The 27,944-nt window shown below is 39.1% G+C and overlaps 1 protein-coding gene across 4 annotated transcripts in view; it reads left to right on the top strand.

Annotated features, from left to right (window-relative positions):
• The window catches only part of FNBP4 (formin binding protein 4), a 38,216-nt gene that overhangs the window by 8,093 nt on the left and 2,179 nt on the right, over positions 1-27,944 (top strand). Inside the window, exons 5-18 of one of the 4 annotated variants that reach the window (XR_002179004.3) lie at positions 511-658; positions 764-884; positions 2,349-2,684; positions 3,723-3,953; positions 5,904-5,946; positions 7,421-7,545; positions 8,435-8,539; positions 9,446-9,579; positions 10,567-10,754; positions 15,636-15,946; positions 16,490-16,634; positions 17,371-17,705; positions 24,191-24,443; positions 26,297-26,433. Coding sequence is in view for 3 of the 4 variants with exons in the window: in XM_019948103.3 (XP_019803662.2) it covers positions 511-658; positions 764-884; positions 2,349-2,684; positions 3,723-3,953; positions 5,904-5,946; positions 7,421-7,545; positions 8,435-8,539; positions 9,446-9,579; positions 10,567-10,754; positions 15,636-15,946; positions 16,490-16,634; positions 17,371-17,705; positions 26,297-26,454 (2,380 nt within the window). In the remaining variant the exon portion in view is untranslated. Of the gene's footprint in view, positions 1-510; positions 659-763; positions 885-2,348; positions 2,685-3,722; positions 3,954-5,903; positions 5,947-7,420; positions 7,546-8,434; positions 8,540-9,445; positions 9,580-10,566; positions 10,755-15,635; positions 15,947-16,489; positions 16,635-17,370; positions 17,706-24,190; positions 24,444-26,296; positions 26,455-27,944 lie in introns of those variants that run through there. The other 3 variants (XM_019948103.3, XM_019948104.3, XM_073808942.1) reach the window with 3 other exon arrangements.

Raw genomic sequence — 27,944 nt, 5'->3', positions numbered from 1 at the left:
CAGACTTTAGAATTCTGGTTTCTTAAATACAGTATTTAGAAAATGAGAACGGCTAGGGTATATTTTTGTCTACTGAAAGATAATTGTTTGCCTTTTAACCAGTAGCAGATTATGCTCGGTAAATAGTAAAAGCCATTATTTTAAAAAGTATTTTGGGGTTCAGAATACATTTTTCAACTATCAAACTGCTTTTTTAAACCATGTTTGCAAAGATGACTGAGGAGGGGGGAGTGGCCCCCCCAGGGAACATTTGACAGTGTTTGGATTTCTGGCTGTCAGTCACAGCAGAGGGTGGTAGTGGGTGGTGAGAGGAGGGTTTACTGCATCGACTGGGGAGAGGCAAGGATGCTGGTGAACACTACATCGGACTGCCTCCACAACAGAGAAGTGCCCTGCCCAGTTGTTAACAGTGCTGTGTTAGGTTGTTATAGCTTTAGAGTTGACTTGAGATAGAAGGTCAGAATTGTGTGGGAATATGTGCTTCTTAAAATTTGTTTCATTTTCTTCTAGTTGGAATTGAGATGGGAGATTGGCAGGAGGTCTGGGATGAGAACACAGGATGCTATTATTATTGGAACACACAAACAAATGAAGTGACTTGGGAATTACCCCAGTATCTTGCCACCCAGGTGCAGGGATTACAACATTACCAGCCCAGGTAAGAATAGACTTGGAAAAAAAAGTTACTAGAAGGAAATCAGAGTATTATCTTTTGCTGATAATATTTGCCTTCTGTTTCTCTTGCTAAGTATATTTTTTTTAGTTCCGTAACAGGTGCTGAAGCTAGTTTTGTGGTAAATACAGACATGTATACTAAGGAGAAAAATATTTCAGTTTCCAGTAGTAAAAGTGCACCAGTCATAACCAAGCGAGAAGTTAAAAAGGTCAGTGTTACAACTTACCTCATCTGCTTATTTTCACATCTAAAGAACTTGAATGTTACTCTGTCACAGGTATATAAGCCTTCTGTTAGTATTTTACAGCATAGATGTGAAACAGTATAAATTTTGTGTCTTAAAGTTTTACATAATCTGTGTCTGTTTATTATATGGCATTTAGAGCAGTTACCCAGTTCAGTGGTGCTTTTGGAGCTTTAGGGTGCAATAGAGGCTCCTTGAGTCATTGTGAAGGACATGGGAGCAGCCAAGCAGGCAACGCTTCGGGTCCCCTTCTCTGCTTCAGAATAGTTGTATTTTGGGATTCCACCTTTTTTTTTTTTTAATATAAAGATTGGCTACCTTAAAAACTGCTACTAATAAAACTTGACCATTTTTGTAATCTCATCAGTAAGAAAAGTAAGTTGTACTCTACAGAGAGAATGTGTTGAATTTTAATTTATCTTGAATTTTTGAATGATGACGGAGTTGTATCAAAAAATGCTTTTACAGGGCTTCCCTGGTGGCGCAGTGGTTGAGAGTCCGCCTGCCGATGCAGGGGACACGGACGGGTTCGCGCCCCGGTCCGGTAAGATCCCACATGCCGTGGAGCGGCTGGGCCCGTGAGCCATGGCCGCTGAGCCTGCGCGTCCGGAGCCTGTGCCCTGCAATGGGAGAGGCCACAACAGTGAGAGGCCCGCGTACCGCAAAAAAAAAAAAAATGCTTTTACAGAATAAGTTCACCTTTACACCTGTAAGAGGGAGGTAGAATAAATATCCCAGTGGAGGAGGTAGACACTTTAAATGAAATCACACATTTCATTTTAGAAATATTTCGCTTTCCTCTGAATCACCTTCACAGCATATTTGTGAAGTTATCTCATCATACAGAAGAGGAAGGTGAAGATTTATCCAGTCATGTGTTAAACTGGCAAGATTCTGATCTTATTTAAATCTGCCTCTGTTTCTTACTAGTCTGCCTTTTGATGTACAGAGAATAGAAGCAAAGATATGTTTGAGTCCCACCCAGAACTGTAATACTGCCTTCCTAAAGTAGCAGTGTTTCCATTATACATGTGTAAAGAAAATGGTACAAACATGTACACTAATCTGATGGGAGTCAGTGGTTTTTAAGAATATCCAGTGACTGAAAATTATTTTTATTTTTATTTATTTATTTATTTATTTTTGTGTTGCGCGGGCCTCTCACTGTTGTGGCCTCTCGCGTTGCGGAGCACAGGCTCCGGACGTGCAGGCTCAGCAGCCATGGCTCACGGGCCCAGCCGCTCCGCGGCATGTGGGATCTTCCCGGACCGGGGCACGAACCCGTGTCCCCTGCATCGGCAGGCGGACTCTCAACCACTGCACCACCAGGGAAGCCCTGTGGTCGTTTTTAACACGAACAATTAAATGTACTGTATATTTAGGTGAGATTTCTTTGAAAGTTAAGCAAAATTATTTTATTCTTTACAGGAAGTGAATGAAGGAATTCAAGCTCTCTCAAATAATGAGGAGGAGAAGAAAGGGGTGGCAGCATCACTGCTTGCTCCTTTGTTGCCTGAGGGAATAAAAGAGGAAGAAGAGAGATGGAGAAGAAAAGTAATTTGTAAAGAAGTAGAGCCAGTTTCAGAAGAGAAAGAAACAAGTACAACAGAAGAAGCAACAATAGTAAAGCCACAAGAAAGTCTATTGGACGGTGTGGAAGACCCTACTCAGGAGGATATTTGCAGTGTTGTTCAGTCTGGAGAAAGTGAAGAGGAAGAAGAACAAGATACCCTGGAGCTGGAGCTGGTTTTGGAAAGGAAAAAAGTAAGTGTTTGAAGTTCTGTTAGATGTATTTTTTTCCTTCGGAACTGTCATACTCTGGGATTGCTGTGCTCAATTTACAGCCATCGTTGGGATTTTGTTTTTCTTATCCTTTCACCTAGATATGCTTATGTAATAAAAACTTGAACTATGGAGTTGTAGTTCTTTTGGTCCCTGATGATGCTTTTGGTAGTTGACAACCAATAAAGACTAACGTTGTTATGATTTAAGGATAGATACAGTAAGTAATGTATATCTTTGGTTTAGCTTCTTAACAAACAAACATTGCGAATTCTTGTGATAATTTGGTTTTTAACCCAACAGTTAAAGTACAAGTTGACTTCCAGTGATCACCTGTGGTATTGTGTGTATAGTTAAGTGGACCTTATGGGAATTCCCTAGCAGTCCAGTGGTTAGGACTTGGCGCTTTCACTGCCTGGGCCTGGGTTCCATCCCTGGTCAGGGAACTGAAATTCCACAGACTTCTATGCGGCCAAAAAAAAAAAGGAAAAAGAAAAGTGGGCCTTGTGGGAAGATAACAGGAGAGTTTAAGAGGAACCCATTATTTCATGTGCTTTCCTTCTAAGATACATGGTCCACAGGAAACTTTCTGATTGAGAAGTTGATTTTTACTTATTTTCTGCCCTGATTTTTCTTGGAACAGTTTTATCTACTGCTGCCTTGAGTATATACGAAGCAAAGTCTTAACAGGTGTTACAGCAGTAAATCACTTTGAAGCTTCCCGCTTTTGAAAAATTTGAAGCTATGGAGAGGGACCAGCGAAAGTTGAGCTTTATCCTTTGTGTATATATGTATTAGAAAATTTGTTCATGGATCTTTAGAACCTATACGCTTTAAATCAGTATTTGTTAACTGTAATCATGAGTAAACATTTATTGAGTAACAGTAGAATTTGGAGCATAATGATCAATCCTGATGGAAAAATGTATTAAAAAATACTTACTGTCCTCAAAGGATTTAAATTCCAAAAACACATGGCTGTCATTCTTGGTACTCACACAGATAAATGTTGGTAAACAGTTAATTCCTGTTCGTCGTAGGCAGAGCTGCGAGCCTTGGAGGAAGGAGATGGTAGTGTGTCAGGGTCTAGTCCGTGTTCTGATATCAGCCAGCCAGCATCTCAAGATGGAATGCGTAGACTTATGTCTAAAAGAGGAAAATGGAAGATGTTTGTTCGAGCTACCAGTCCAGAATCTACCAGCCGGAGTTCTAGCAAAACTGGACGAGAGACTCCAGAAAATGGAGAAATTGGTAATTTGTGCTTTAATTAAACTTGAGAGTTGAAAGATGTAGAGGAGAAATCCCTCTTACCCTTTTCTGTTTTCTCTTCAGCAAATAGAAGGATATAGCACTTTTACCCTTTTAGGAAATGCGGGGAAGGAAACTTCTGCCTTTTCCTGCTCCACCTCTGGTGGAGCAGTAAGAAATTGAGAGGCTAGAATCCATCGGGCTGTGTATTCATTACTGATTCAGGATAACTTCTCCCTCAAAAACAAAAAAATGAGATTGGGTCGCTCCCTCCCTTTTCTTTTTATCACTCACTACGGTAATTGTCGTGATAATCTGCATAAAGACCGTGGATTCTCTTTACCTCTCTATTACCAGTTGGTAAACACGGCAGGCAAGGCCCACCTCTGGCAAACCCAGCCTCATTTTCCCTCTCTGTGTACAAGTTGTCCAGCCTTTGGTTGGGTGTGTAGATAGTCTGGTACTGTCATGAGGACCCAAGTCATCATCAGGGTAATATAGAGGAGAACCTGCTGCATTTTTGCAGTCTGTTACCAGAACTAACTAATTTTAATCACCAAACCTTAGTTGAGTGTACCAAGCAGAAGGTACCTTATAGGTTACAGTTTAAAAATAACAAGTAAACAAAAACACAGGTAATAAATAAATGCAAACATCCTTGAATTTTTCTTCTAATCAACCATATAGAAGAATATGAAGTAGAATTCTAAAAGTGCCCCTCCCCCCTTCGTCTTTTCACTGTTTTCGTGCCCTACCCTGAGGTCCGTTTTCTTTATTTTTTATCTACATATATTCTTCTAGACCTTTTCCTCTTTTTTTAATATACGTTGGTGGTTTTGTGTGTGTGTGTGTGTAATGTGCATATGTAAATTTTACCATAGGTGAGATTAACCATATGGATTGTCAGACATACTTTTTTGTTTAACAAGGTCTTGAAAATTGTTTTTAACTACTGAGTAGTATAGATGTCTTCATTTAACTCTTTGCCCATTGATGGACATCTGTGTCCTTGTTTCACTCTTAGAAGTAATATTACATTCATTTTATCCCAAAAAAGTATAAATATTAGCCATTCAAATATCCATGAAAAGAGTAGTGGATAAATTGTGATGTATTCTTCCAATTGAATACTAAGCAGCAGTAAAAAATGAATGATCCATTGCTATATGCAGTAACATGGATTAATGTCAGGAACAATAATGTTGAATTTAAAAAGCCACGGAAGAATGCATATGTTAGTGCTCCATGTATATAAGTTGAAAAATAAGCAGAAATATTGTGCTTAAAGATCTATCCATGATGAAAGTAGAGGCATTTACCAACACCATCAGGGTGTGTCTGGTGTGAACATGTTGGGGGAGAGGCACAGGGAGCTTCGAGGTGTTATTAATAGTCTTCTGTTAAGCTGGGTTGTAGTTACTTGAGTGCTCATGTTGTTTTTTAAATATACTCATTAGTTAATGATACTATGCAATTAAAATAATGCTGTAGTAAACATCTTGGTACATCTATCTTTATGCAGATTTTAGTACCATTATAGTATAGATTCCCAGTGGTATATTGCTGGGTCAAGGGGTATGTGCATTTTCATTTGATAGATCCTGCCTAACTGCCCTCCAAAATAATCAAGTCTTAGAGCTCTAGCAGTGCTTAAAATTGTTAAATTCTTAAACCTGCCATCAACTGTAAGATGTCTAATATACCAGTGAACTATAAACTAGTAAGTGAGAGAGTAGAAAGATTTGGTTTTAGACAACATGAAAATGCAGAAGGAATATTAATGATCAAATAAAAAGAACAAGGCCATTGTATGAAAAGGTTAAGTACTTAATACAAAATTTTAGGCTAATGAAAGCTGTTGAGAGTGATACTAAAGTCACATTTCTTCTCTAGATCAAATATTAACCAGCGTTAAGAAAAGGTACTCAAATTTGTTTTTTTGTTTGTTTTTAGTCTGTGATCCTCCAGAGAGATGGATTTACATTGTATATGTTTGGTAAGCAGGTGTTAAGCAAACATAACAAAGAGTTCATATCTTTTAGTCCATTTAAGTTTGTGGTAAACCTACCTGTTCTTTTTTGGAGATTCCCACTACCAGCAGACAGCACCAACCAGAAGAGTAGGTAGGTCCAATAAAGGCTGTCTACAGGTGTTAACCAGTTCAGGAAGGGAGTTATTTGGTAGTTTAATATGCTGCTCTGGTCTTGAAAGCCTTTTTTTAAAAAATAAATTTATTTGTTTTTATTTTTCGGCTGCGTTGGGTCTTCATTGCTGCGCGTGGGCTTTCTTTCATTGCGGTGCACGGGCTTCTCATTGCAGTGGCTTCTCTTGTTGCAGAGCACGGGCTATAGGCACATGGGCTTCAGTAGTTGTGGCACGTGGGCTCAGTAGTTGTGGCTCGCGGACTCTAGAGGGCAGGCTCAGTAGTTGCGGCGCGCAGGCTTAGTTGTTCCGCAGCATGTGGGATCTTCGCGGACCAGGGCTTGAACCCGTGTCCCCTGCGTTGGCAGGCGGATTCTTAACCACTGCACCACCAGGGAAGCCCTGAAAGCCTTTTTATCAAAACCCATTTGATAAAGAACCGTTAGCTATTCTAGCTTTTGTAAATAATTGAAGCCATGATTTTCTGGAAGAGAAGATTAGAAAAGATTAATAGATGAAGGAGGAAGGGAAAGCAGAAACTTCTTGGTAATGTGGTAAAACAAAGTAAATCGTGTATATAGACACATTTTAAGAAAGGTGATTATAGGGGCTTCCCTGATGGTGCAGTGGTTAAGAATCTGCCTGCCAATGCAGGGGACGCAGGTTCGAGCCCTGCTCCGGGAAGATCCCACATGCCGTGGAACAACTAAGCCCGTGCGCCCCAACTGCTGAGCCTGCGTGCTGCCACTACAGAAGCCCGCAGTCCTAGAGCTCGTGCTCCACAACAAGAGAGGCCACCGCAATGAGAAGCCTGCACACCACAATGAAGAATGGCGCCCGCTCACCACAATTAGAGAAAGCCCGTGTGCAGCAATGAAGACCCAATGCAGCCAAAAATAAATAAATAAAATAAACTTATTTTAAAAAAAAGAAAGGTGATTATAAAGGATTAAATTTTTTGGTTCTTTAGAGACAGTAGGTTGATAAGTCACTAGGGCTTCCTTAACATGTAAGGAGAAAACAGGCAAAGGAGAGTACTAGTAACTTTCAGATATTTGCTACGGGGTAAGAAAATGTATTTGGGGCTCTATTAGTGTTGGTCCTTTTTTTTTTAATTTTATTTTTTTTATTGAAGTATAGTTGATTTACAATGTGCCAATCTGTCCTGTACAGCTAAGTGACTCAGTTATACACATATAGACATTCTTTTTTTTATATTTTTTCATTATGGTTTATCAGAGGATATTGAATATAGTTCCCTGTGCTATAGAGTAGGACCTCATTGTTTACAGTCCTTTTGATTTAATTTCACATATTTTCTTTTTTAGCAATTGGTGCTGAAAATTCAGAAAAAGTAGATGAAAATTCGGACAAAGAGATGGAAGTAGAAGAATCTCCAGAAAAGATTAAAGTACAAACAGCACCTAAAGTAGAAGAAGAACAGGACTTGAAAGTATGTATATTACTTAATGCAATTTGACAAATAAGTATTTTTAAATTGGCGAACCATTTTAAATAGGCCTACTTTCTTTTAGCAAGTAGTAAAAAGTAATCTTTACTATCTCCAAATATAAATCATTTATTTGGTTAGGTGAAAAGGTTATATTTAAGGCTGAAATAAGGAGCTATGAGACTGACTTGATGTCGAGAAATTATCTAAAAATAAATTCTAAATGCTTAATTACTTATAAGTAAGTCTCCATTGGAAAGCAGTAGCTTATCAAATATAGGCTTCTCTAGTTTGGAAGTACTAAAGAGACTCAAGTTACAAATTTAATTCCTGCATGAACTACTTGTCCTTACACAAAGGCATATTTGTTTCCAATTTCATTTCTGTTGCTAATGTCATGAGAAGAATTGGACCAAGTAAGTGTGTGGCTCTTAAAGTATGATCTGTTGGAAAAACCACTTAGCATATTCTTTTGACTTGAAAGAGTTTGTCCACTCACCAGCTAGTGTACAGCCGTGTAGATGGGACTGGGAGAATTAATTTTGTTCAGTGTGGGGCTAGTGTAAGCAATTAGTAATGGATAAATGATGGCTTGGACAATATTGGGGGTTATGTCATTTAGGACCTATTTTCAACTTCCATATCGTATTAGAGTAGATAGTGCGTCTAATTTCTCTTGACCTTGTCTCATTATTTAACACTTTGTTATGTGAATTATTTTACTGTAAATTAGGGTTTTATCTTGTACATAACTAGTTGCGGTATGTGAGAAAGGCTGTTTATAGGCAGACCCATTTTTCTAGTATCTTCAACAATAAATGAAAGATTTTACATAATAAAATTCTGCTGACTCTGTTTTTATTTTTCCTTTTTTTTCTTCCCTGCATTACAGTTTCAGATTGGAGAACTGGCAAATACCCTGACAAGTAAATTTGAATTCTTAGGCATTAATAGGCAGTCCATCTCCAACTTTCATGTGCTGCTTTTACAGACTGAGGTAATTTAGCCATTTTTAGTATAAACAGTCAACGTTTGAATGAAATGCTGTGTGTGTGAGGAATCTGTCTTATTTATGTTTCAATCCTAAATTTAAATTTTTAATCTTGATGTATATTTGAACCACCAACCCAGGAAATAAAACTATGTATTAGCCAAAGCAAAACATAATTATGGAAATAAATACTGAGAGTTTGTGTATGATGATGATACTTAACCCCCTTGAATTGGCATATATTCTGTTTTTCTAAGAAATTAAAATTCTGTTCATAGTGATGATGAGACCACATAATGTTGAAAGAACTTTATAAGTGTTAAAGCATTATAGACTTTTTTGGCGGGGCACGGGCAGGGGTGGCACTCAGCTTTTGGGATCTTAGTTCCCCCACCAGGGATCACACCCGGGCCCACGGCAGTGAAAGCGAGGAGTCCTAACCACTGGGTCGCCAGGGAATTCCCTACAGGTCTACTTAAAAAGAGAAGTTCTGGATCCTATTTGTAACCTGTGTACTTTACAATAAATAGGATTAGGTAAGGAATTCCTGTAGGAAGCTCACTGATTTCCTTGAGAACTAAACCTTTAATTTTGATTAATAACATTACTTAATTGAATGAACTATCCACCCAAAAAATAAAGTTACTGGGGAACCATCTTAATATAGTCCAAAGAGAAAAACAAAACTACTGCTACTCATTTTCACAGATGTTGGAGATTTGACAGTACTGGGGTCCAGTCTCATTTTTGAGAACTCTGAAGAGCAAACAAGATTTTTAGGCTGGGATTTCTTTTCCCGTTTGGTCTAGTCTGCTGCCAGAGTATACATCACGGACCAGAAGACTTAAGTTCCTTTTACCTCTGCCTCCTGACATAATAATAAGTCTTTAACTTACTGCTTTTTTATTTTAGACACGGATTGCAGACTGGCGGGAAGGGGCTCTTAATGGAAACTACCTTAAACGAAAACTTCAGGATGCAGCAGAACAACTAAAACAGTATGAAATAAACGCCACTCCTAAAGGCTGGTCCTGCCACTGGGACAGGTACGCACTCTTCTCCCCTTTTCACCTTTCACCTTTGACATCTCAGACTTGATTTGTGATCACCACCACCTGACGACCTGACAGCCTGTCTGGAGACTGAGAGCAGCTGCGTTAGCGGTGCTGGGCAGGCAGAGCACCCCGAGCACTTGCAGAGTTTGGGCCAGCCACACGTTGGAGAAACAAAAAGCAATGTCTAAAGTGTTCCATGTAACGGATTTTTTCCCAAGATTGGACAAAGCTGGTTTTTACTCCAGAGTGTTGTTGCACGGAGTAGGGCGGGCTTGGGGGTTAAGCGCATGCGAGAGCTCTGTGCGCTTTACAGGACCTCTGGAAGCAACTACTCCTGATTAACCTCGGTGAAGTTAAGGAAAGCTTCGTGGCTGAAGATGTGAATGAAGAACAAGATTACTATCTTCTGCCAGCAGGTCAGATGAAAACATTTCTTTTTATATTTGGCTTTTCTTGATTTTTTTTTCGTTATTTGAAATCTTTGCTCTTTTATTTTTCAGCTCCCAGATCCTCTCCCTCTCTTTAGCTTTCACTGTGTTTGGTATCAAGAGTATGAAATGTGAATTCCACGGTTCAAGAGGGGAAGAGTCACCTTTCGCAAACTTCGTTCTCTTCTTTGGAAGGGAAATTAGTGTTCTAGGAGATTGAGTCCCTTTGCTAATGAAACTTGAAACCCTGTTAAGCATTGGCAAAAAAAAAAAAAAAAAAAGATGTGAGAGGTGTTTTTCTAAGTCATCTGTTGGAGTGAGAGGGCTCAGGGCTGTATTCACAGAGCTGCTGGCAGTGCAAATAGCTTTGAATTATCCTTGGTTCTCCATCCTCAATTGTCAAAGCTCTTTGTTGCCTTTGTGAATAGCAGTCCATTAAGAAGAGGTTCGTCCCTGTGAGAGCAGACTGCTGTCCTGGGACAGGACCAAATGGAAGTGTCTTTGTAGGAGAATGGGTCTTAAAACATGTGTTTTCTTTCTTGTAATTTAGGGATCATAGACGATATTTCTATGTAAACGAACAGTCGGGCGAGTCTCAGTGGGAGTTCCCAGATGGTGAGGAGGAAGAGGAAGAAAGCCAAGCACAAGAAAGTAGAGACGAGACTCTTCCTAAACAGACCTTGAAAGACAAAACTGGCACTGACTCAAATTCTACAGACTCTTCCGAGAATTCCACAGGTGGGACAATTTACCCTATATTAATTGGAGAGAAATTATTTTAGAGGAAAAAAAGACTTGTATTAACATGTAAAAGAAAACAATTTAAATCATAATCACATAAATTTCTAACTAAAAAATAATGGCTTGCCCTAAGGAAAAGAAAAAAAAGAATGCAGGGCTTATATTGAAGAAAATTAAGGTAGTGACTAGTTGGAAATAAGCATAGTATTGATACCAGCCAGACTCTGCTAAAAAGTAAAATTATGAGCCGGTGTATTTTGATTTTAAAAGATTGTCCTATAACTGTTCTGTCATGCCACAGACGAAGCTGTGGATTTCCAATAACAGGAATTCTAATTAATGCTAAGGAACCAGTTATTTAAATTGTCGATATTTATGTGGAGTAATAAGAGATTTGTTCTGCCTTTCTGTAGAGCACTTAGTCTGCTGATTTTGCAACCTCATTTTTACACTTCACTAATCTCGTAGGAAGTATGGTTGTTACAAACCAAAATGATCTGAATAAATGCTGTGAAACTAGGACCATACTTGTTTCAGAGAAGCAAAATAATTGATCATTGCAAATCATCAATATTCTCGTATAAAACAATTAAGATGGCTCAATCCAGTTAAAGTACTCTTAGGGAACTTCAGTTTGGTTATGTAATTTTTTTTTTTGCGGTGTGCGGGCCTCTCACTGTTGCGGCCTCTCCCGTTGCGGAGCACAGGCTCCAGACGCTCAGGCTCAGCGGCCATGGCTCACGGCCCAGCCGCTCCGCGGCATATGGGATCCCCCCGGACTGGGTTACGAACCCGCGTCCCCTGCATCGGCAGGCGGACCCTCAACCACTGTGCCACCAGGGAAGCCCTGGTTATATAAATTTAAAAAAGAAAAAAAAGGCTTTCACATTTCACAGTTTTTCATTTACTCTGAGAATCTGAAGAACCATTGCTTGATTTCCTTATTATGGAAGAAGATATATTGTTTTTTTTCCTCGAAGTCCCATCTTTCTTGGAATGACAAAAATAAGTGGCTAATGAAGCATAGTCAAGACTGTGATGAACAAACAGCCTTTCAATCTGAAAAACTGGTAGATGTTTGTTTAAATGATAGCATGTGAAGGTAAGAGTGTTGTGGAATGATTTCTAAAGTCATAAACCTTTGTGAACTATATTCAATATTTTGTAATAACCTATAATGGAAAATATCTGAAAAATATATATATGTATAACTGAATCACTTTGCTGTATGCCTGAAACATTGTAAATCAAACTACAATTTTTTTTAATTAAAAAACAAAGTCACAAACCTTTGAGGATAAAAAGATAGTTTTTTGTAAGATGGGAGTGAAGAGCTGAATTCTTACGTCCTCTGCTAATCAAAAATAATATTTTGTATTCTACTGGCTCCCTAATCCCAGTAGAAAAGTTCTGATTGTGTACGAAATAAAAATGGTCATGTACCAATGATTTTGTTAACTTCTTAAATAGCCTAAGAATCATTATCAGGTCACTCAAAATAGGCACCTATGACTGCAGATAATTTTAGAACGTAGCAAAAAAGTGGTTTTCTACTTCATATTTCAGAAAAAAAAATTCTTAAGTTACAGGGTGTACCATTTTCATGAAGAGATTTTCTTTAGATTACTTTCTCATTCTTTGGGTAGTGAATAATAGATACATCTAGTAACTTGGTTGTATTTACTTTTTAATAGTTAGTGACCTGAAGAGGCTTGATGGTGGTTCTGGTTTGGTGATTCCCTTCTTGACCAGTGTCTAATGTCCCTTCTTATATGTTCTAAAGCTGAATTGCTAATGCTAAGTGTTGTGTGAATACCTTAGAGTTAAACATTAAGTTACTTTCTCCCTTTGTTAATGACACGCAGTTGGTACTGTCTGATAAAGGAAAAAGCCGCTGGTAAACCAGCTTATATTTTTGAGCCTCTTGATTGAGAGCTACTAAAACCACATGATAAACTTGATCTAAATAAAATCCAAATCTTGTACTAAGGTCTTTGGAATTGAAGAGCAATACCAATCGCTATTTTAAGCCTGTAAAGAAAGTGTATAATGCTTGCTTTTTGTCAGCCCAACAGTGGTTAAAATCATCTTTTAAAGAAGAAAACATATACACTGAGGAGCAAGAAAGTTTCAAAGTTCTGTTCATTTTTAATCCTTGTTCATTGTTGCATGTTTGAATTTGACATTATATCTCTTAAGATGAGTGATACTTCAAGATACTCAACATGTCTGTTTTGCTGGGCTTTTGTCAGGTTAAGTTAAGCTGCTTTTCCAAAAAGTCTTATTTCTATAATAATTTCTTGATTTAAACTGATAAACTGGCCTTTTGCCTCAAAATACTAAGCAATAATACTTTTGGGGGAGTATAGGAAAACAATAAAGGAAGCCTACCTTTATAAGAAAGAAAGCCTGATTTTCTATTTATATAGAAGTAAAGATTCATAGAAAAAATATGTTCTTGGAAAATTCAACATTTGTATCCTCACGGTATTCTGTTTTTAAGCTTGGTAGTTTAAAAAATTTATTAGCACATAATAAAAGCTATGTATATACTATTTTAATCTCTCCTTGGACTTCAGACTTAATGTTCTCTTAAATGGCAAAATACCTCAACTGGGTTAAATTTAGAAATGAAGAGAAGCAGTATGTAATATGACATCCATGGATATTCAAACTAGGATTTCTCAAAATTCTTTGTATTTAAGCTAAAAGAGATAATTTTCAGTGTTACGATGCAGCTTTTATGTTTTGAGTAAACTTAGTTCAGGATTCAAATATTAACTCTAAAAGTGCTCCTTGTATGATCTAAATTTATCAAGTCTAGTTTGTTTCCTATTTACAGAAAGCTCAATTATTTCTGATTAACTTTGTTGAAGGTTGTAAACCACATTATTAATCTTGAACCTGCAGTGTTTTCTTGATTTCCTCTGCACAGCAGCTTCTCACCATCATAAACATACCAGTATTGCATTATGCTTCTAGATGAGAAACCTGCCAACATATAAATCTGACAAATTTGTTTACCTACCATATATTATGGTTGGTTTAGTAAAAGGAAGTTTAATAAGTTATTAATCCTCAGTGTTTACTTCCTCAGTTCTGATGTAGTCTTGATGTACTATTATGTAATGTAGTAGACTGCCTGCCCATACCCAAACTGTCTACCAGTTAGTGTAGAGATTCATAAAGCTTAATGAGACACTTGAAGTCTTTTAGCTGGAAAACTACATTCTTGTTTTCTGGTGAATTTTTTTCAGTTCCCTTTTCCTTGGTAGTAAGCAGTTTCTCAAAATAATTAGAGTAACCGTGTGAATTATGTTCTTCAAGTCTCTTACATAATGTATCATCTACCTGTTCCGTAAAAAAGTGAAGCTATTCTGAAAGCCAAATGGTTCATGGCTGCTTTGGTTTTACACTGTTGAGTGCCAGTGTGCTGTATTTTGAGCAAAGTAAGGTAAAAGGCCTTATCCTTGTTCTAGAGCCTTTGATAATAGAGTCGTTATTTAATCTACTGCTTTGACCATGGAATTTGACAGGTGACGGCATCTGGATCTCTACTCCGTGAGAAGTGAAATTTGAGATTTCTAACGCTCTTAGACTCCTGATATTTCACCAGGACATCTTGTTAAAATAGCACTAGGGGAGTTCCCTCATGGCCTAGTGGTTAGGATTCTGAGCTTTCACTACTGTGACCCGGGTTCAATTCCTGGTGGAGGAACTGAGATCCTGCAAGCAAAACGCACGGCTCGGCCAAAAAATATATATATATCACTAGACTAGGGGTCAGACTTGACCACTAAGAGCTATATGATCTTGGGCAAGTCATTTCCCTCCTGGGTTTCATTACCTTTAAAATGAGAGGGGTAAACTAGACGATTTCTCATGTCTCTTCTACTCCTAAATTCTATGATTTTAGGGAGAAAATCCCCTTCAGCATTCCTGGGATATATATCTAATAGTCCCAAATATTGTGAAACTTCCCTATTGACGATAAAGAGGGATGGGGAAGGCTGCAAGTAAGTATATCTTCCTATTTTCTCTAATCTTTAAATCTTTTCCCAGCAGAGAAAGGGTAGTAATTTACTATGACTTTTGCAAATTTTGAGGAAAGCTAACCCTGCAGCTCCTCAGCTATAATTTCTTAACTTCAGCAGCCATTTCAAATCCTCCATATCTTCAAACACCTCTTCTCTGTGTTATATTTATCATTATCATTTACCTTGAAGATTCATGCTCCCTGATTTCCCTTTTCTCATCACAGGAATAAAAAATTACCCTCTCTCATTTGTTGCTGTGATTTAGTAAATGAATAATTCACACAAAGGTGTGAAGGAATGATAGGATTGACAATACCACCTTGCAAATGGATTTTTGAAACTTAGTAACCCAAATTAATTGAAATGGGGAGAGTTTGTGTGATTTGAATGTGTACTTCTCTGGGTCATCCTTAATTACTTATCTAGCTCACTAAAAGATAAAGTACATGGAATCAGTATTGCAAATGCACATCATTCACTCACTTTTGAAATAAAGAAGACCCCAGAATGTTGCCTTCTAGTTGTGTATCTTTGAAATAAACTTCAGGTTCAGATGACTGAATTTCTCATTAAGTTGATGTGATGTTGCTTCATTTACTCAGCCATAAATCTGTACCCAGAAAACAAGACTAGTATAACACAGCTGGGGCGAGTGCTAACAGTAAATTTTATAAATTTATCTTTTCATGGAAGTCATTTTTGAACTGAGTTTAATATTTCAGTGACATCAGTGTAGAATAGATGTCTGTGGGACAGGTTTTGTCTATATAATCAGTTGAACATTTCTGTGTTCATGGAGTTTTAGTCTTGCTTTTTCCCTGACTCCTATTTGTTTTCATAGGTTCTCTTTGTAAAGAGTCCTTTTCTGGCCAAGTTTCTTCTTCATCACTCATGCCACTTACTCCGTTCTGGACCCTTCTTCAGTCAAATGTGCCTGTGCTTCAACCTCCATTACCTTTGGAAATGCCACCGCCTCCGCCTCCACCTCCAGAATCCCCGCCTCCCCCTCCCCCTCCTCCTCCTCCTGCAGAAGATGGTGAGATCCAGGAGGTCGAGATGGAGGATGAAGGAAGTGAGGAGCCTCCTGCTCCAGGAACGGAGGAGGATACTCCATTGAAACCTTCAGCACAAACCACAGTTGTAACTAGCCAGGTGAGAAATGCCATCTGGCATTCTGAAAAGTTTTGGAGGACCGGGGCATGATTGACACGTTTTATTTTTTTTTAATTAATTTATTTATTTTGGGCTGTGTTGGGTCTTTGTTGCTGCGTACGGGCTTTCTCTAGTTGTGGCAAACGGGGGCTACTCTTCATTGTGGTGCACGTGCTTCTCATTGCAGTGGCTTCTCGTTGCAGATCACAGGCTCTAGGTGCGTGGGCTCAGTAGTTGTGGCATGTGGGCCCTAGAGCATATGGGCTTCAGTAGTTGCAGCGAGCAGGCTTCAGTAGTTGTGGCTTACAGGCCCAGTAGCTGTGGCTTGCGGGCTTTAGAGCGCAGGCTCAGTAGTTGTGGGGCACAGGCTTACTTGCTCCGCAGCATGTGGGATCTTCCCGGACCGGGGATTGAACCCGTTGTCCCCTGCATTGGCAGGCTGATTCTTAACCACTGCACCACCAAGGAAGTCCCTACATGTTTTATTTTAGAAGAGGGTACTTAACCAGGGGCTACAGCCACTGACTAGAATCTCTGTTTCAGACTTCAGCTGACTGTACCATCTCTAGTTCTCCTTCCACTAAAGCAATAAAGAGAAAAGCTACAGAAATTAGTACTGCAGCAGTTCAGAGATCAGCTACCATTGGTAGTTCTCCGGTCCTCTACAGCCAATCAGCTGTAGCTACAGGTAAGCATTGTGATTAAAATGTATTTTCATCAGTGTATTATCTTTGTTTCCAGAATTAGATATCATAAATTAATGTTAAAGGCTTTTCATTGCAAAGACAGTTTATGTGCATTTATTTCAGTTACTAAAAACCACTGTTAACATTGGCATATATCCTTCCAGATTGTTTTCTGAGCATTTACACAACATCATTGATCTTGATGTTTAAGTACATTAATGCTAAAATATTCAGAACACCAGAAAATGTGACTGGGTTTTTTGTTTGTTTTTGGGGGGGTGGTTTGTGTGTTTCTTGACGGGGGGGTATATTAGAATCACTTTGTAGGTGATCTAACTCCCAATTTCCTTTTCCTCCTCCTTCTTGTTTTTGGCTGTGTCACAATGTCCTTTTTTTTTCTTTTTTTTTTAAGATGTTGGGGGTAGGAGTTTATTAATTAATTAATTTATTTTTGCTGTGTTGGGTCTTCGTTTCCTTGCAAGGGCTTTCTCTAGTTGTGGCAAGCGGGGGCCACTCTTCATCGCGGTGCGTGGGCCTCTTACTGTCACAGCCTCTCTTGTTGCGGAGCGCAGGCTCAGTAGTTGTGGCGCACGGGCCTAGTTGCTCCACAGCATGTGGGATCCTCCCAGACCAGGGCTCGAACCCGTGTCCCCTGCATTAGCAGGCAGATTCTCAACCACTGCGCCACCAGGGAAGCCCCACGATGTCCTTTTTATAGTTTTATGTTTTCTGTTCTAGGTCACCAGGCAACAGGGATTGGACACCAGGCACTATCAGTTAGCCATCCAGCAACAGGAATGGGTCATCAGGCCAGAGGAATGAGCCTACAGTCCAATTACTTAGGACTGGCATCAGCTCCTGCAATTATGAGCTATGCTGAGTGTTCCGTCCCAGTGGCAGTGACTGCTCCCACATTGCAGCCAGTCCAGGCCCGCGGCGCTGTGCCCGCCACTGCCATTATAGAGCCGCCGCCGCCGCCACCTCCTCCTCCTCCTCCTCCCCCACCACCACCACCACCACCAGCTCCCAAAATGCCAGCACCTGAGAAGACAAAAAAAGGAAAGAAAGATAAGGTAGAGTAAACCTCTCTTTACATTTTAGTTTAAAATTTTTGTTTTATTGAGGTGATAGTTAAAGTATAAATTCAGTAGCACTTTGTATATTCACACTGTCGTGTAACCACCACCTCTCTCTGGTTACATAACATTTTCATAACTCCAGAGGAGAACCCTATACCCATTAAGCAGTCACACCTCATTATACCTGCAGTGAACATTTGGGTGCATATGTCTTTTTGAATTATGGTTTTCTCTGGGTATATGCCCAGTAGTGGGATTGCTGGGTCCTATGGTAGTTCTATTTGTAGTTTTTTAAGGAACCTCCATACTGTTCTCCATAGTGGCTGTATCAGTTTACATTCCCAGTAACAGTGGAGGAGGGTTCCCTTTTCTCCACACCCTCTCCAGCATTTATTGTTTGTAGATTTTTTAATGACGGCCATTCTGACCAGTGTGAGGTGATACCTCATTGTAGTTTTTTGCATTTCTCTAATGATTAGTGATGTTGAGCATCTTTTCATGTCTTTGTTGGCAATCTGTATATCTTCTTTGGAGAAATGTCTCTTTAGGTCTTCTGCCCATTTTTGGATTGGGTTGTTTGTTTTTTTGATATTGAGCTGCATGAGCTGCTTTTATATTTCGGAGATTAATCCTCTGTCGGTTGCTTCATTTACAAATAATTTCTCCCATTCTGAGGGATGTCTTTTTGTCTTATGGTTTCCTTTGCTGTGCAAAAGCTTTCAAGTTTCATTAGGTTCCATTTGTTTATTTTTGTTTCCATTTCTCTAAGAGGTGGGTCAGAAAGGATCTTGCTGTGATTTATGTCATAGAGTGTTCTACCTGTGTTTTCCTCCAAGAGTTTTACAGTCTGGCCTTACATTTAGGTCTTTAATCCATTTTGAGTTTATTTTTGTGTATGGTATTAGAATTTCATTCTTTTACACATAGCTGTCCAGTTTTCCCAGCACCACTTACTGAAGAGGCTGTCTTTTCTCCACTGTATATTCTTGCCTCCTTTGTCAAAGATAAGGTGACCATATGTGCATGACTTTATCTCTGGGCTTTCTATCCTGTTCCATTGATCACTGTTTCTGTTTTTGTGCCAGTACCATACTGCCTTGATTACTGTAGCTTTGTAGTATAGTCTGAGGTCAGAGAGCCTGATTCCTCCAGCTCTGTTTTTCTTTCTCAAGATTGCTTTGACTCTTCGGGGTCTTTTGTGTTTCCATACAAATTGTGAAATTTTTTGTTCTAGTTCTGTGAAAAATGCCATTGGTAGTTTGATAGGGATTGCATTGAATCTGTAGATTGCTTTGGGTAGTATACTCATTTTCACAATGTTGATTCTTCCAATCCAAGAACATGGTATAGCTCTCCATCTGTTTGTATCATCTTTAAGTTCTTTCATCCGTGTCTCATAGTTTTCTGCATACAGGTCTTTTGTCTCCTTAGGTAGGTTTATTCCTAGGTATCTTATTCTTTTCGTTGCAGTGGTAAAGGGGAGTGTTTTCTTAATTTCATTTTCAGACTTTTCATCATTAGTGTATAGGAATGCAAGAGATATCTGTGTATTAATTTTATATCCTGCTACTCTACCAGATTCATTGATTAACTCTAGTAGTTTTCTGGTAACATCTTTAGGTTTCTCTAGGTATAGTATCATGTCATCTGCAAACAGTGACAGTATTTTCAGTTAATTTTTGTATGGTGTCAAGTAGAGATCCAATTTCACTCTCTTGAGTGTGATACCCTGTTGTCCCAGGACCATTTGTTGAAGAGACCATTCTTTCCCCCATTGAATGGTAGACCTTATCTAAAATCAGTTCACCATAAACATATGGGCTTATTCCATTGGTCTATATGCCAGCACCACGTTGTTTTGATTACTATAACTTTGTGGTATGTTTTGAATTTGAGACGTGTGAGTTCTCTGACTTGGTGCTTCTTTTTCAATATTGGCTCTTCAGGCCCCCTTGTAATTTCATATGAATTTAAAGGTCAGCTTTTCCATTTCTACATAAAAGGCCAGTGGAATTTTGATAGGGATTGCATTTACCTGTAGATTGCTTGGGTCTTATTACCTATTTAACAATATTGAATCTTTCAGTCTGTGAGCACAGGATTCCTTTCCATTTATTTAGGTCTTTAATTTCTTTCAGCATTGTTTTATAATTTTCAGTGTACAACTCTTTCATCTCCTTGGCTAAATTTATTCTCAGGTATTTTATTCTTTTGCGTGCTATTTTAAGTGGTATGATTTTACCCTTTTATCGTTATGTAATGTTCTTCTTTATCTCTTTTAACAGTTTTTTACTTAATTTCTGTTTTGTCTTGTAGTAATCCACTTACCCCTTCTTTCTCTTGGTTACAATTTTCATGGAATGTGTTTTTCTGTCCTTTCACTTTAAACTTGTGTATGTCCTTAGATGTAAAATGAATTTCTTATAGACATGATCAGTTTCAATTGCATTTTGTTTTTTAATCCATTCTGCCAGTATTGTAACCAAAGAAAGTGGGGGTTCCAGCTGCTCACCACTCAGAAGCCAGTAAAGAGGCAAGGTTGGCGGAAGGGGAAGTTTGCTTTATTTTTGATGCTGGCAACCCGGGGTGGGGAGGAACTCCTGTCCAGAGGCCGACTCCCCCCACTTACAGTCAGTGGACAAGAACTTTCATAGGTGAAGGGAGCGGGCTACAGGCAGAAACAGCACTGTCAGCTCTAACAGTCCATCTTGAAATTGGTCATGCGGTGGCCTGATCAGCATCATCGTGATTGTTTTACGTACAATTAATCTTCAGTTCCACGGTCAGTTTGTTCCCATTTCCTTGAGACCACTTCTTGGAATTGTGGCAGCTTATGTCATGGCTACAGTCTGGTCATCATGTAGTTAACATCTTCCACCTGGTGGGGGTTTCAGTATAAGACGGCTCACAGGATGTGGCTCAGAATATTATCTATAGCCCTTGAGAAGGAACTAAAGGTCCTTAACTATGCTTAATGACTAAACATTTATTACTTGGTCTCATTTGACTGTTTTCCTTTGTTTCTGCATTTTCTCATTTCTCCAATGAAACTTTTTTTTTTTTTTTTTTTTTGGCTGCGCTGCTCGGCATTTGGAATCTTAGTTCCCCAACAAGGGATTGAACCTGCACCCCCTGCAGTGGAAGCATGGAGTCTTAACCACTGGACCACTAGGGATGTCCCTAATTAAACTTATTCTTTGGCTGAAGTTTTTTCACAGACAAAATGTAGGCCAAGGACATGACAGGAAGGGACCATAGGGTCCTGCTCCATTGCAGTATGTGTTTTTTGATTGTAGCGTTTAATCCGTTTACATTAGTAAATTAATAATTTACTATAGTAATTACTGATAAGGATTTGGTATTCCTTTTGGTTGTTTTCTGTATGTCTTGATAGCTTTTTTATCTCTCATTTCCTCTCTTACTGCCTTCCTTTATGTTTAGTTGATATTTTTCAGTGACACATTTTGGTTTCTTTTTCATTTCCTTTTGTGTATATTCTATATTTATTTTCTTTGTGGTTATGGTAGGAATTACATGTAATATCTATTTTAAACTGGTACAGTCAATTGCAGACAAAAACTCCTATACAGACGCACCTCCACTCTGTTATGTTATTGGTGTTACAGATTATATCTTTATATACTGTGTACCCGTTAATGTAGACTTGTAATTATTTTTTATGCTTTTGTCTTTTAAAATCTGTAGAAGAATAAAAATTATGAACCAGTATCACAATAATACTGGTTTTTATGTTTGTTCTTGTATTTACCTTTACCAGAGAACTTTATATTTTTGTATGACAAGTTACTATCTAGCATCTTTTCATTTCAGCTTGAAAGACATGCTTTAGCACTTCTCGTAGGGCACATCTAGTGGTAATGAATTTTCTCAGCTTTTGTTTATCTACGAATATCTTAGTTTTTCTCCCTCAGTTTTTTTACATTTATTTATTTATTTATTTATATTTTGGGCTGCATTGGGTCTTCGTTGTTGTACGCAGGCTTTCTCTAGTTGCAGCGAGTGGGCGTTACTCTTTGTTGTGGTGTGTGGGCTCTAGGCACGCGGGCTTCAGTAGTTATGGCTCACAGGCTCAGTAATTGTGGCTTGCGGGCTCTAGAGCGCAGGCTCAGTAGTTGTGGCATACGGGCTTAGTTGCTCCGCAGCACATAGGATCTTCCCGGTCCAGGGCTCAAACCCATGTCGCCTGCATTGGCAAGCAGATTCTTAATCACTGCGCCGCCAGGGAAACCCCATTATTTCTTATATAACATCTTTGCCCTTTTCTCCTTCTGAGATTCCCATAATGCATATATTGGTCCATTTGATGATGTCGTATAAGTCACTTGGACTCTGTTCACTTTGCTTCATTCTTTTCCTTTTTGCTCTTCAGACTCAATAACTTCAAATGACTTATCATCAATTTTGCTGATCTTTTTTTATGCCTATTGGAGTCTGTTGTTGAAATAGTGAATTTTCAATTCAGTTGGTGTATTTTTCAGCTCCAGAATATTTCTTTGGTTCTTTTTAATAATAATATCTGTCTCTTTGTTGACAGTCTCATTTTGTTCACGTCATTTTCCTGATTTCCTTTCATTCTTTGTGTTTTTCTTTAGTTCTTTGGGCACATTTAGGACAGTTGTTTTAAAGTCTTTGTCTAGTAAATCTGAAACCTTTCTTTCTTCTTTTCTTCCTTTCCTTTCTTTCTTCTGCGCTGGGTCTTAGTCGTGGCACATGGGATCTTTTAGTTGCGGCCTGCAAACTCTTAGCTGCGGCATGCATGTGGAATCTGGTTCCCCATCCAGGGATCCAACCTGGGCCCCCTGCATTGGGAGTGTGGAGTCTTACCTACTGGACCACCAGGGAAGTTCCAGTATGTGTTTGTATGCTTTGTGATCTTTGGTTGAAAACTGCACATTAGAAAAAACAACAAACTCTCCCAGTCTTTGCACACTGACTGTGTATGGAGGAAAACCTTCATTAATGAGTCCAACATGAAAGTGCAACATTTTTTCAGGCCTTTCCTGGGCATATGTGTTACCTGGACATGTGCTGTTTTTTGTTTTCCTTTCCCCTTGTGTATTTACTTTTAATTTCCCTAAGAGAGTCACACCTGCTTCTTCTGTGAGCCTTATATGTTCTGTTGTATTCCTCTGCCCATGATCTTTTGCCCCCATCTGTCCACATGACTTCTGTCCCACTGTGGTTTTCACATGCCGCAGCTCCTGCTACTGCCTTTCACGGTTTCCAACCTGAGACCCAAAATATGCCACCATTCCTGGCTGACCTCCAAGTTAAGACAGTATTGAAACCAGTCCCTAAGGCAACCACAGACAGTCTAGAACATATCAGACATTCCAGTTATTTCCTTCCACCTGGAGGGGGAGAACTAAGAATTGGGCCATTTCATCCCAACCACATTGGGGAGGGTGTGTGGAATAAGGGCAAGCAAACATGCCACAAAATTTCCTGTTTTTAGTGTGGGTTTTTCTTGATTGGGTGTTCTCTTGGTTGCTCAAGATCTTTGACTGGTTTCCAGAGTTCCCACAAAGCCATTTTAGTCAGTCTCTATTTGTTTATATAATATTTCCATGGGGAAACAAGGGCTTGGAGCTTCATAGTCCGCCATCTTTCTGACATCATCCTCATGAACACTTTGAATGCCCTAAATTACCTAAAGAAACTTTCTCATCAGCTTTTCCCCTCCCAGTGAAGTGTTATAAAAAATCAACAGTGACAGGATAATGTCTTGAATTAGATTCTTGTCAGACAACTTACTCTACCGCATACAGGTCTCCTGAGCCAACATACTGTTGACCACCTACGTGTCTTTACTTTGTTTACCAGTCCCACTACTATTCATTCTTTTATAATTAAATTGTTAGAATGATCAGTGCCCAGGAATCATTTCTCTTACGAAGCCTTCCTTGGCGCCCTGCCTCCAGTCTTCCAAGAGAGATAATTACTTCCACCTCCATTCATTCAACAAGTAATTTTTTAGCCAATCATGCTTTTATAGTCATATAAATAATAGTTTTGAAAATCCAGTATTCTACATTAATATGTCATTTTTATGTACCTGTTATCTGAAAACAATGATCCATCTCTTTAGTGTTACCGGCCATTTTTAAAGGATGTAAGAGAGTGTGGGGGGGGTGGGCAGTGGGATGAATTGGGAGATTGGGACTGACATATATACACTGATATGTATAAAATAGGTAACTAATAAGAACCTGCTGTATAGCACAGGGAACTCCACTTCCCTGTACAATGAAAACTAACACAAACATTGTAAAAAACTATACCCCAATTTAAAAAAAAAGAATATAAGATATATACTCAGTACCTCTGATGTTCAAGAATATTTAAGACCAGTGTATATTTTCGATATTTTTGCTGAAGAGTTTTGTGTGTGGTTTACTAGAAAATAAACTAGAAAAAAAGGCATTCTAGCCATTTAATCTTTATTCCTCTGGCTGCAGTGTTCCCATATTAAAAACGTGTTCAAACAGCCAGTGCAACTCGGGATCCATGGTTTTGAATGTGATCGGCAGTACATAACTTCTGAAACATAAAGTACTTTCCCATGACAAATAGAAATGAAATGCACTACAAATTTTCAAAATCCTATGGAAATCAGAATGAAAGCACAACTCTACCTAGATCTATGTTTTTTAATCATACTTGGAGACGTTCGGCGAGAGCTTGTAACCCCAGTGAGCCCTCTATGCACAGGTGACCGTTATTAATTCATGTTACTTTTTACTCAGTTGGTTCCATGCTAACCCAGATGAGCTATGTTGGAGCTTGCTGGAAGGGTGTATATGCAGTGGGTCAGGTTGTACCACAGGTGAAATGACAGAATGGAATGTGGGAAGGTGTGTGGAGCAGAAGGTTTAAGCACTATAGATGGGCATTTCCCCAGAAGGTTAAAAACTGTCAGTGACAGTCAAAATAGGGTATCGAGCAAGGAGCCAAGTAATTTTAAAAGACTGAAAATATTAAGCTGATTTTCTCAACTCTTTTGGGGACTTAATCAAGAAATGTGTTTTCTCTTAAGTGCAGGCCGGAAAAAAAGCTTGGGTCCTTATACCCGATCCTCACAGGAGCACAGCACTCAGTCACACCTATCGCTTGAGTGCCTGCTTGTCACGTTTAGAGTGTAACCTGGCCAAGTCTTCAAAACCGCAGGGATAAAAAGTGGTTCTTATCAATGTCTAATACAGTGTTTCTCTAAATTCAAAGACCTAATCACAAATATCAGCAGGTATATTTTGAATACATACTGTGTCAGGCATTCTCTCTAGGAGCTCTGTGTTCAGTAGCTAACCAACAAAATCTCTGCTTTTGCTTTTGTAGAGCTTTTCTGGTGGGCTTGGAGAGGGTATGGGGGGACTGGGTTGCAGAAACAGATAAGCAGATATATGTTCAGTGTTTAAAAATGCAATGAAAAAAAGTGTAAGAGGACAGAAAGTGACCTTTGGGAGGTGGTACTGTTTCATGTAGATAGGGTGGTCAGGGAAAGCATCTTTGCTAAAGAGTGCCATTGATCAGAACTCTGAAGGTAGTGATAGAGCAAGCCATGTTGGATATGTAATAAATATCACAAGCTTTTTTTACTGTGAGATTATGTTTATTATAGGCAATTTAGAAAATGAAGTTAAGCTGATAGAAAAATTTATTATTGTATCTCCTCTTAGAACTAATCTCATCATTAATGTTTTGATATACCTCTTTGCTTTTTTCATATTTAATAGTTGCCTTTGACTCTGTTGGCTCTTTCCAGAAAAGCTGGTCATTTGTTTCTCAGCACTGTGTTTCACTTGATGTGAACACTGCATCCATTTAAAATTGTAAAAAGGTACACTGTGGTTCTTTTTTCCTTTTTCTTAAAAAAAATTTATTTATTTTGCCTGTGCTGTGTCTTAGTTGCAGCTCACAGGATATTTAGTTGCGGCATGCAGACTCTTAGTTTCAGCGTGCATGCAGGATTTAGATCCCTGACCAGGGATCAAACCCAGGCCCCCTGCATTGGGAGCATGGGGTCTTACCCACTGGACCACCAGGGAAATCCCGGGTACACTGTAATTCTGAGAAAATGAGACAAGGGCAAGAGTTTTGAATTTCATAGAATAAGGCTAAAGAAGATGTTTCTGACATGATTTCATAAAACACCACATTTACACTTTTTTAGTTTTTTTTTTTTTTTTTTCGGTACACGGGCCTCTCACTGTCGCGGCCTCTCCCGTTGCGGAGCGCAGGCTCAGCGGCCATGGCTCACGGGCCCAGCCACTCCATGGCATGTGGGATCTTCCCAGACCGGGGCACGAACCCGTGTCCCCTGCATTGGCAGGCGGACTCTCAGCCACTGCGCCGCCAGGGAAGTCCCCCAATTTTTAGATTTTTAACCAAGCTTTAAGTTTATAGTTGGTAGAAATTTCTGGCAAGAACTTAGAATGGTATTTATTTTTGGTGTTTCTGTTCCTTTAATTTTGAAGTTCACTTATTCCTTCGAACTAAGGAAAAGATCCTGATCTCATGTGAAGGACTCATGCACTTGTTTTATGTATTATATTCCTTTGTTACAGGCAAAGAAGAGTAAAACCAAAATGCCATCTCTGGTAAAGAAGTGGCAGAGTATCCAGCGTGAGCTAGATGAAGAGGAGAATTCTAGTTCCAGTGAAGAGGACCGAGAATCAACTGCACAGAAGCGAATTGAAGAGTGGAAACAGCAGCAGCTGGTCAGGTAAAAGAAAGAACCATAGATGGCGCGGATAGTGGTGGTTGTAGCTGTGGTTTTAGAGCCATCATGTTCTTAAAATCATAGCCCTTAATTTGATTCCTTTACAGACTTACCTAAGTAGTTTTTAGTTCATAGAAATGTTTATTTCCCTATAAAAATTATAATCTAGCCTTTTTCAAAATCAGAAACATCAAATCTGTAATACTTCCCACTGATTGTTCCTCTTAGGCAAAGAGCTATCTTAACCCTGAGCATATGGGGAAAAATAGTCATCCCCATTTACCATGTAGCTCCAAGAGACTCTTCTATATGTATATTTTTAAATATTTCAAATAATTTACAGACATAAAAAATAAAGAGGAGAAAACTTAATTAGAAATTTTAGTAAGAATCTAAACATAGCTAACTCAAATTTTTATTTATTTTCATGGTTTTTGAAGGTACACATACTGAAATGAGCAACATTCTTTGAATGCAACTAATTGCTCAGTTGTCATGCGTAACTTGGAACATACTCCTCTCATAAATGGTGCCAGATTTCAGGTTCATCTCTGATAGGTTCTAGCTTATCATTACTTCTGGTTCTTGCACTTGCAACCTCCATAAATGCAGTACTTATGAAAATATTGGGGGGAGTTCCCTGGCGGTCCAGTGGTTAGGACTCTGCGCTTTTACTGCTGAGGGGCCCGGGTTCAGTCCCTGGTCAGGGAAAGATCCTGCACGGCATGGCCAAAAAAACAAAAAAATTGGGAGAGGATAGCCATCTTTGCTTCATAATTCAAAACATTTTCATTCTTAGATCCATAAACACTAATTGGAATAGTCATTCCAGTGAATTTTTTTGTTCCTAAAATATCTGTTTCTCTCCAGCCACTACACACCTGCTTTCAGCATTTGTCCCACTTATGAACCTTATCAAATAAATTTTAGCATGTAGCAGTATAAAACCTGAAAGGTTTCTGAGGAAAATGCGATCGATGGTCCCAGTTCTTGTTACAAAATATTGGGTGAAGGAGGTTGTTCAGATTTATTTATTATTTATTTATTTTATTTATTTTTGGCTGTGTTGGGTCTTAGTTGCAGCACACAGGATCTTTGTTGAGGCATGTGGGATCTTTCGTTGTGGCGCGAGGGCTTCTCTCTAGTTGGGGCATACTCGTTTTCTCTTCTCTAGTTGTGGTACGTGGGTTCCAGAGCACGTGGGCTCTGTAGTTTGCGGCGTACAGGCTCTAGTTGAGGTGTACGAGCTCAGTAGTTGTGGTGCTCGGGCTTAGTTGCCACACAGCATGTGGGATCTTAGTTCCCTGACCAGGAATCGAACCCGTATCCCCTGCATTGTAAGGCGGATTCTTTACCAGTGGACCACCAGGGAAGTCCCAGGTTGTTCTTTTCAGTGAGACTACTGTATTTCCTTTTTGACCTTACATTTCCTTACTTTTACAAGAATGTGTTGTTTTCCTTCAGTATGTTCACTCATCAGTCTTGAATTTGAG

Source organism: Tursiops truncatus, chromosome 8 (assembly GCF_011762595.2).
Source record: "Tursiops truncatus isolate mTurTru1 chromosome 8, mTurTru1.mat.Y, whole genome shotgun sequence".
NCBI lineage: Eukaryota > Metazoa > Chordata > Mammalia > Artiodactyla > Delphinidae > Tursiops > Tursiops truncatus.
The sequence above is the reverse complement of the archived record's forward strand: the minus strand, read 5'-3'. Positions and strand labels throughout refer to the sequence as shown.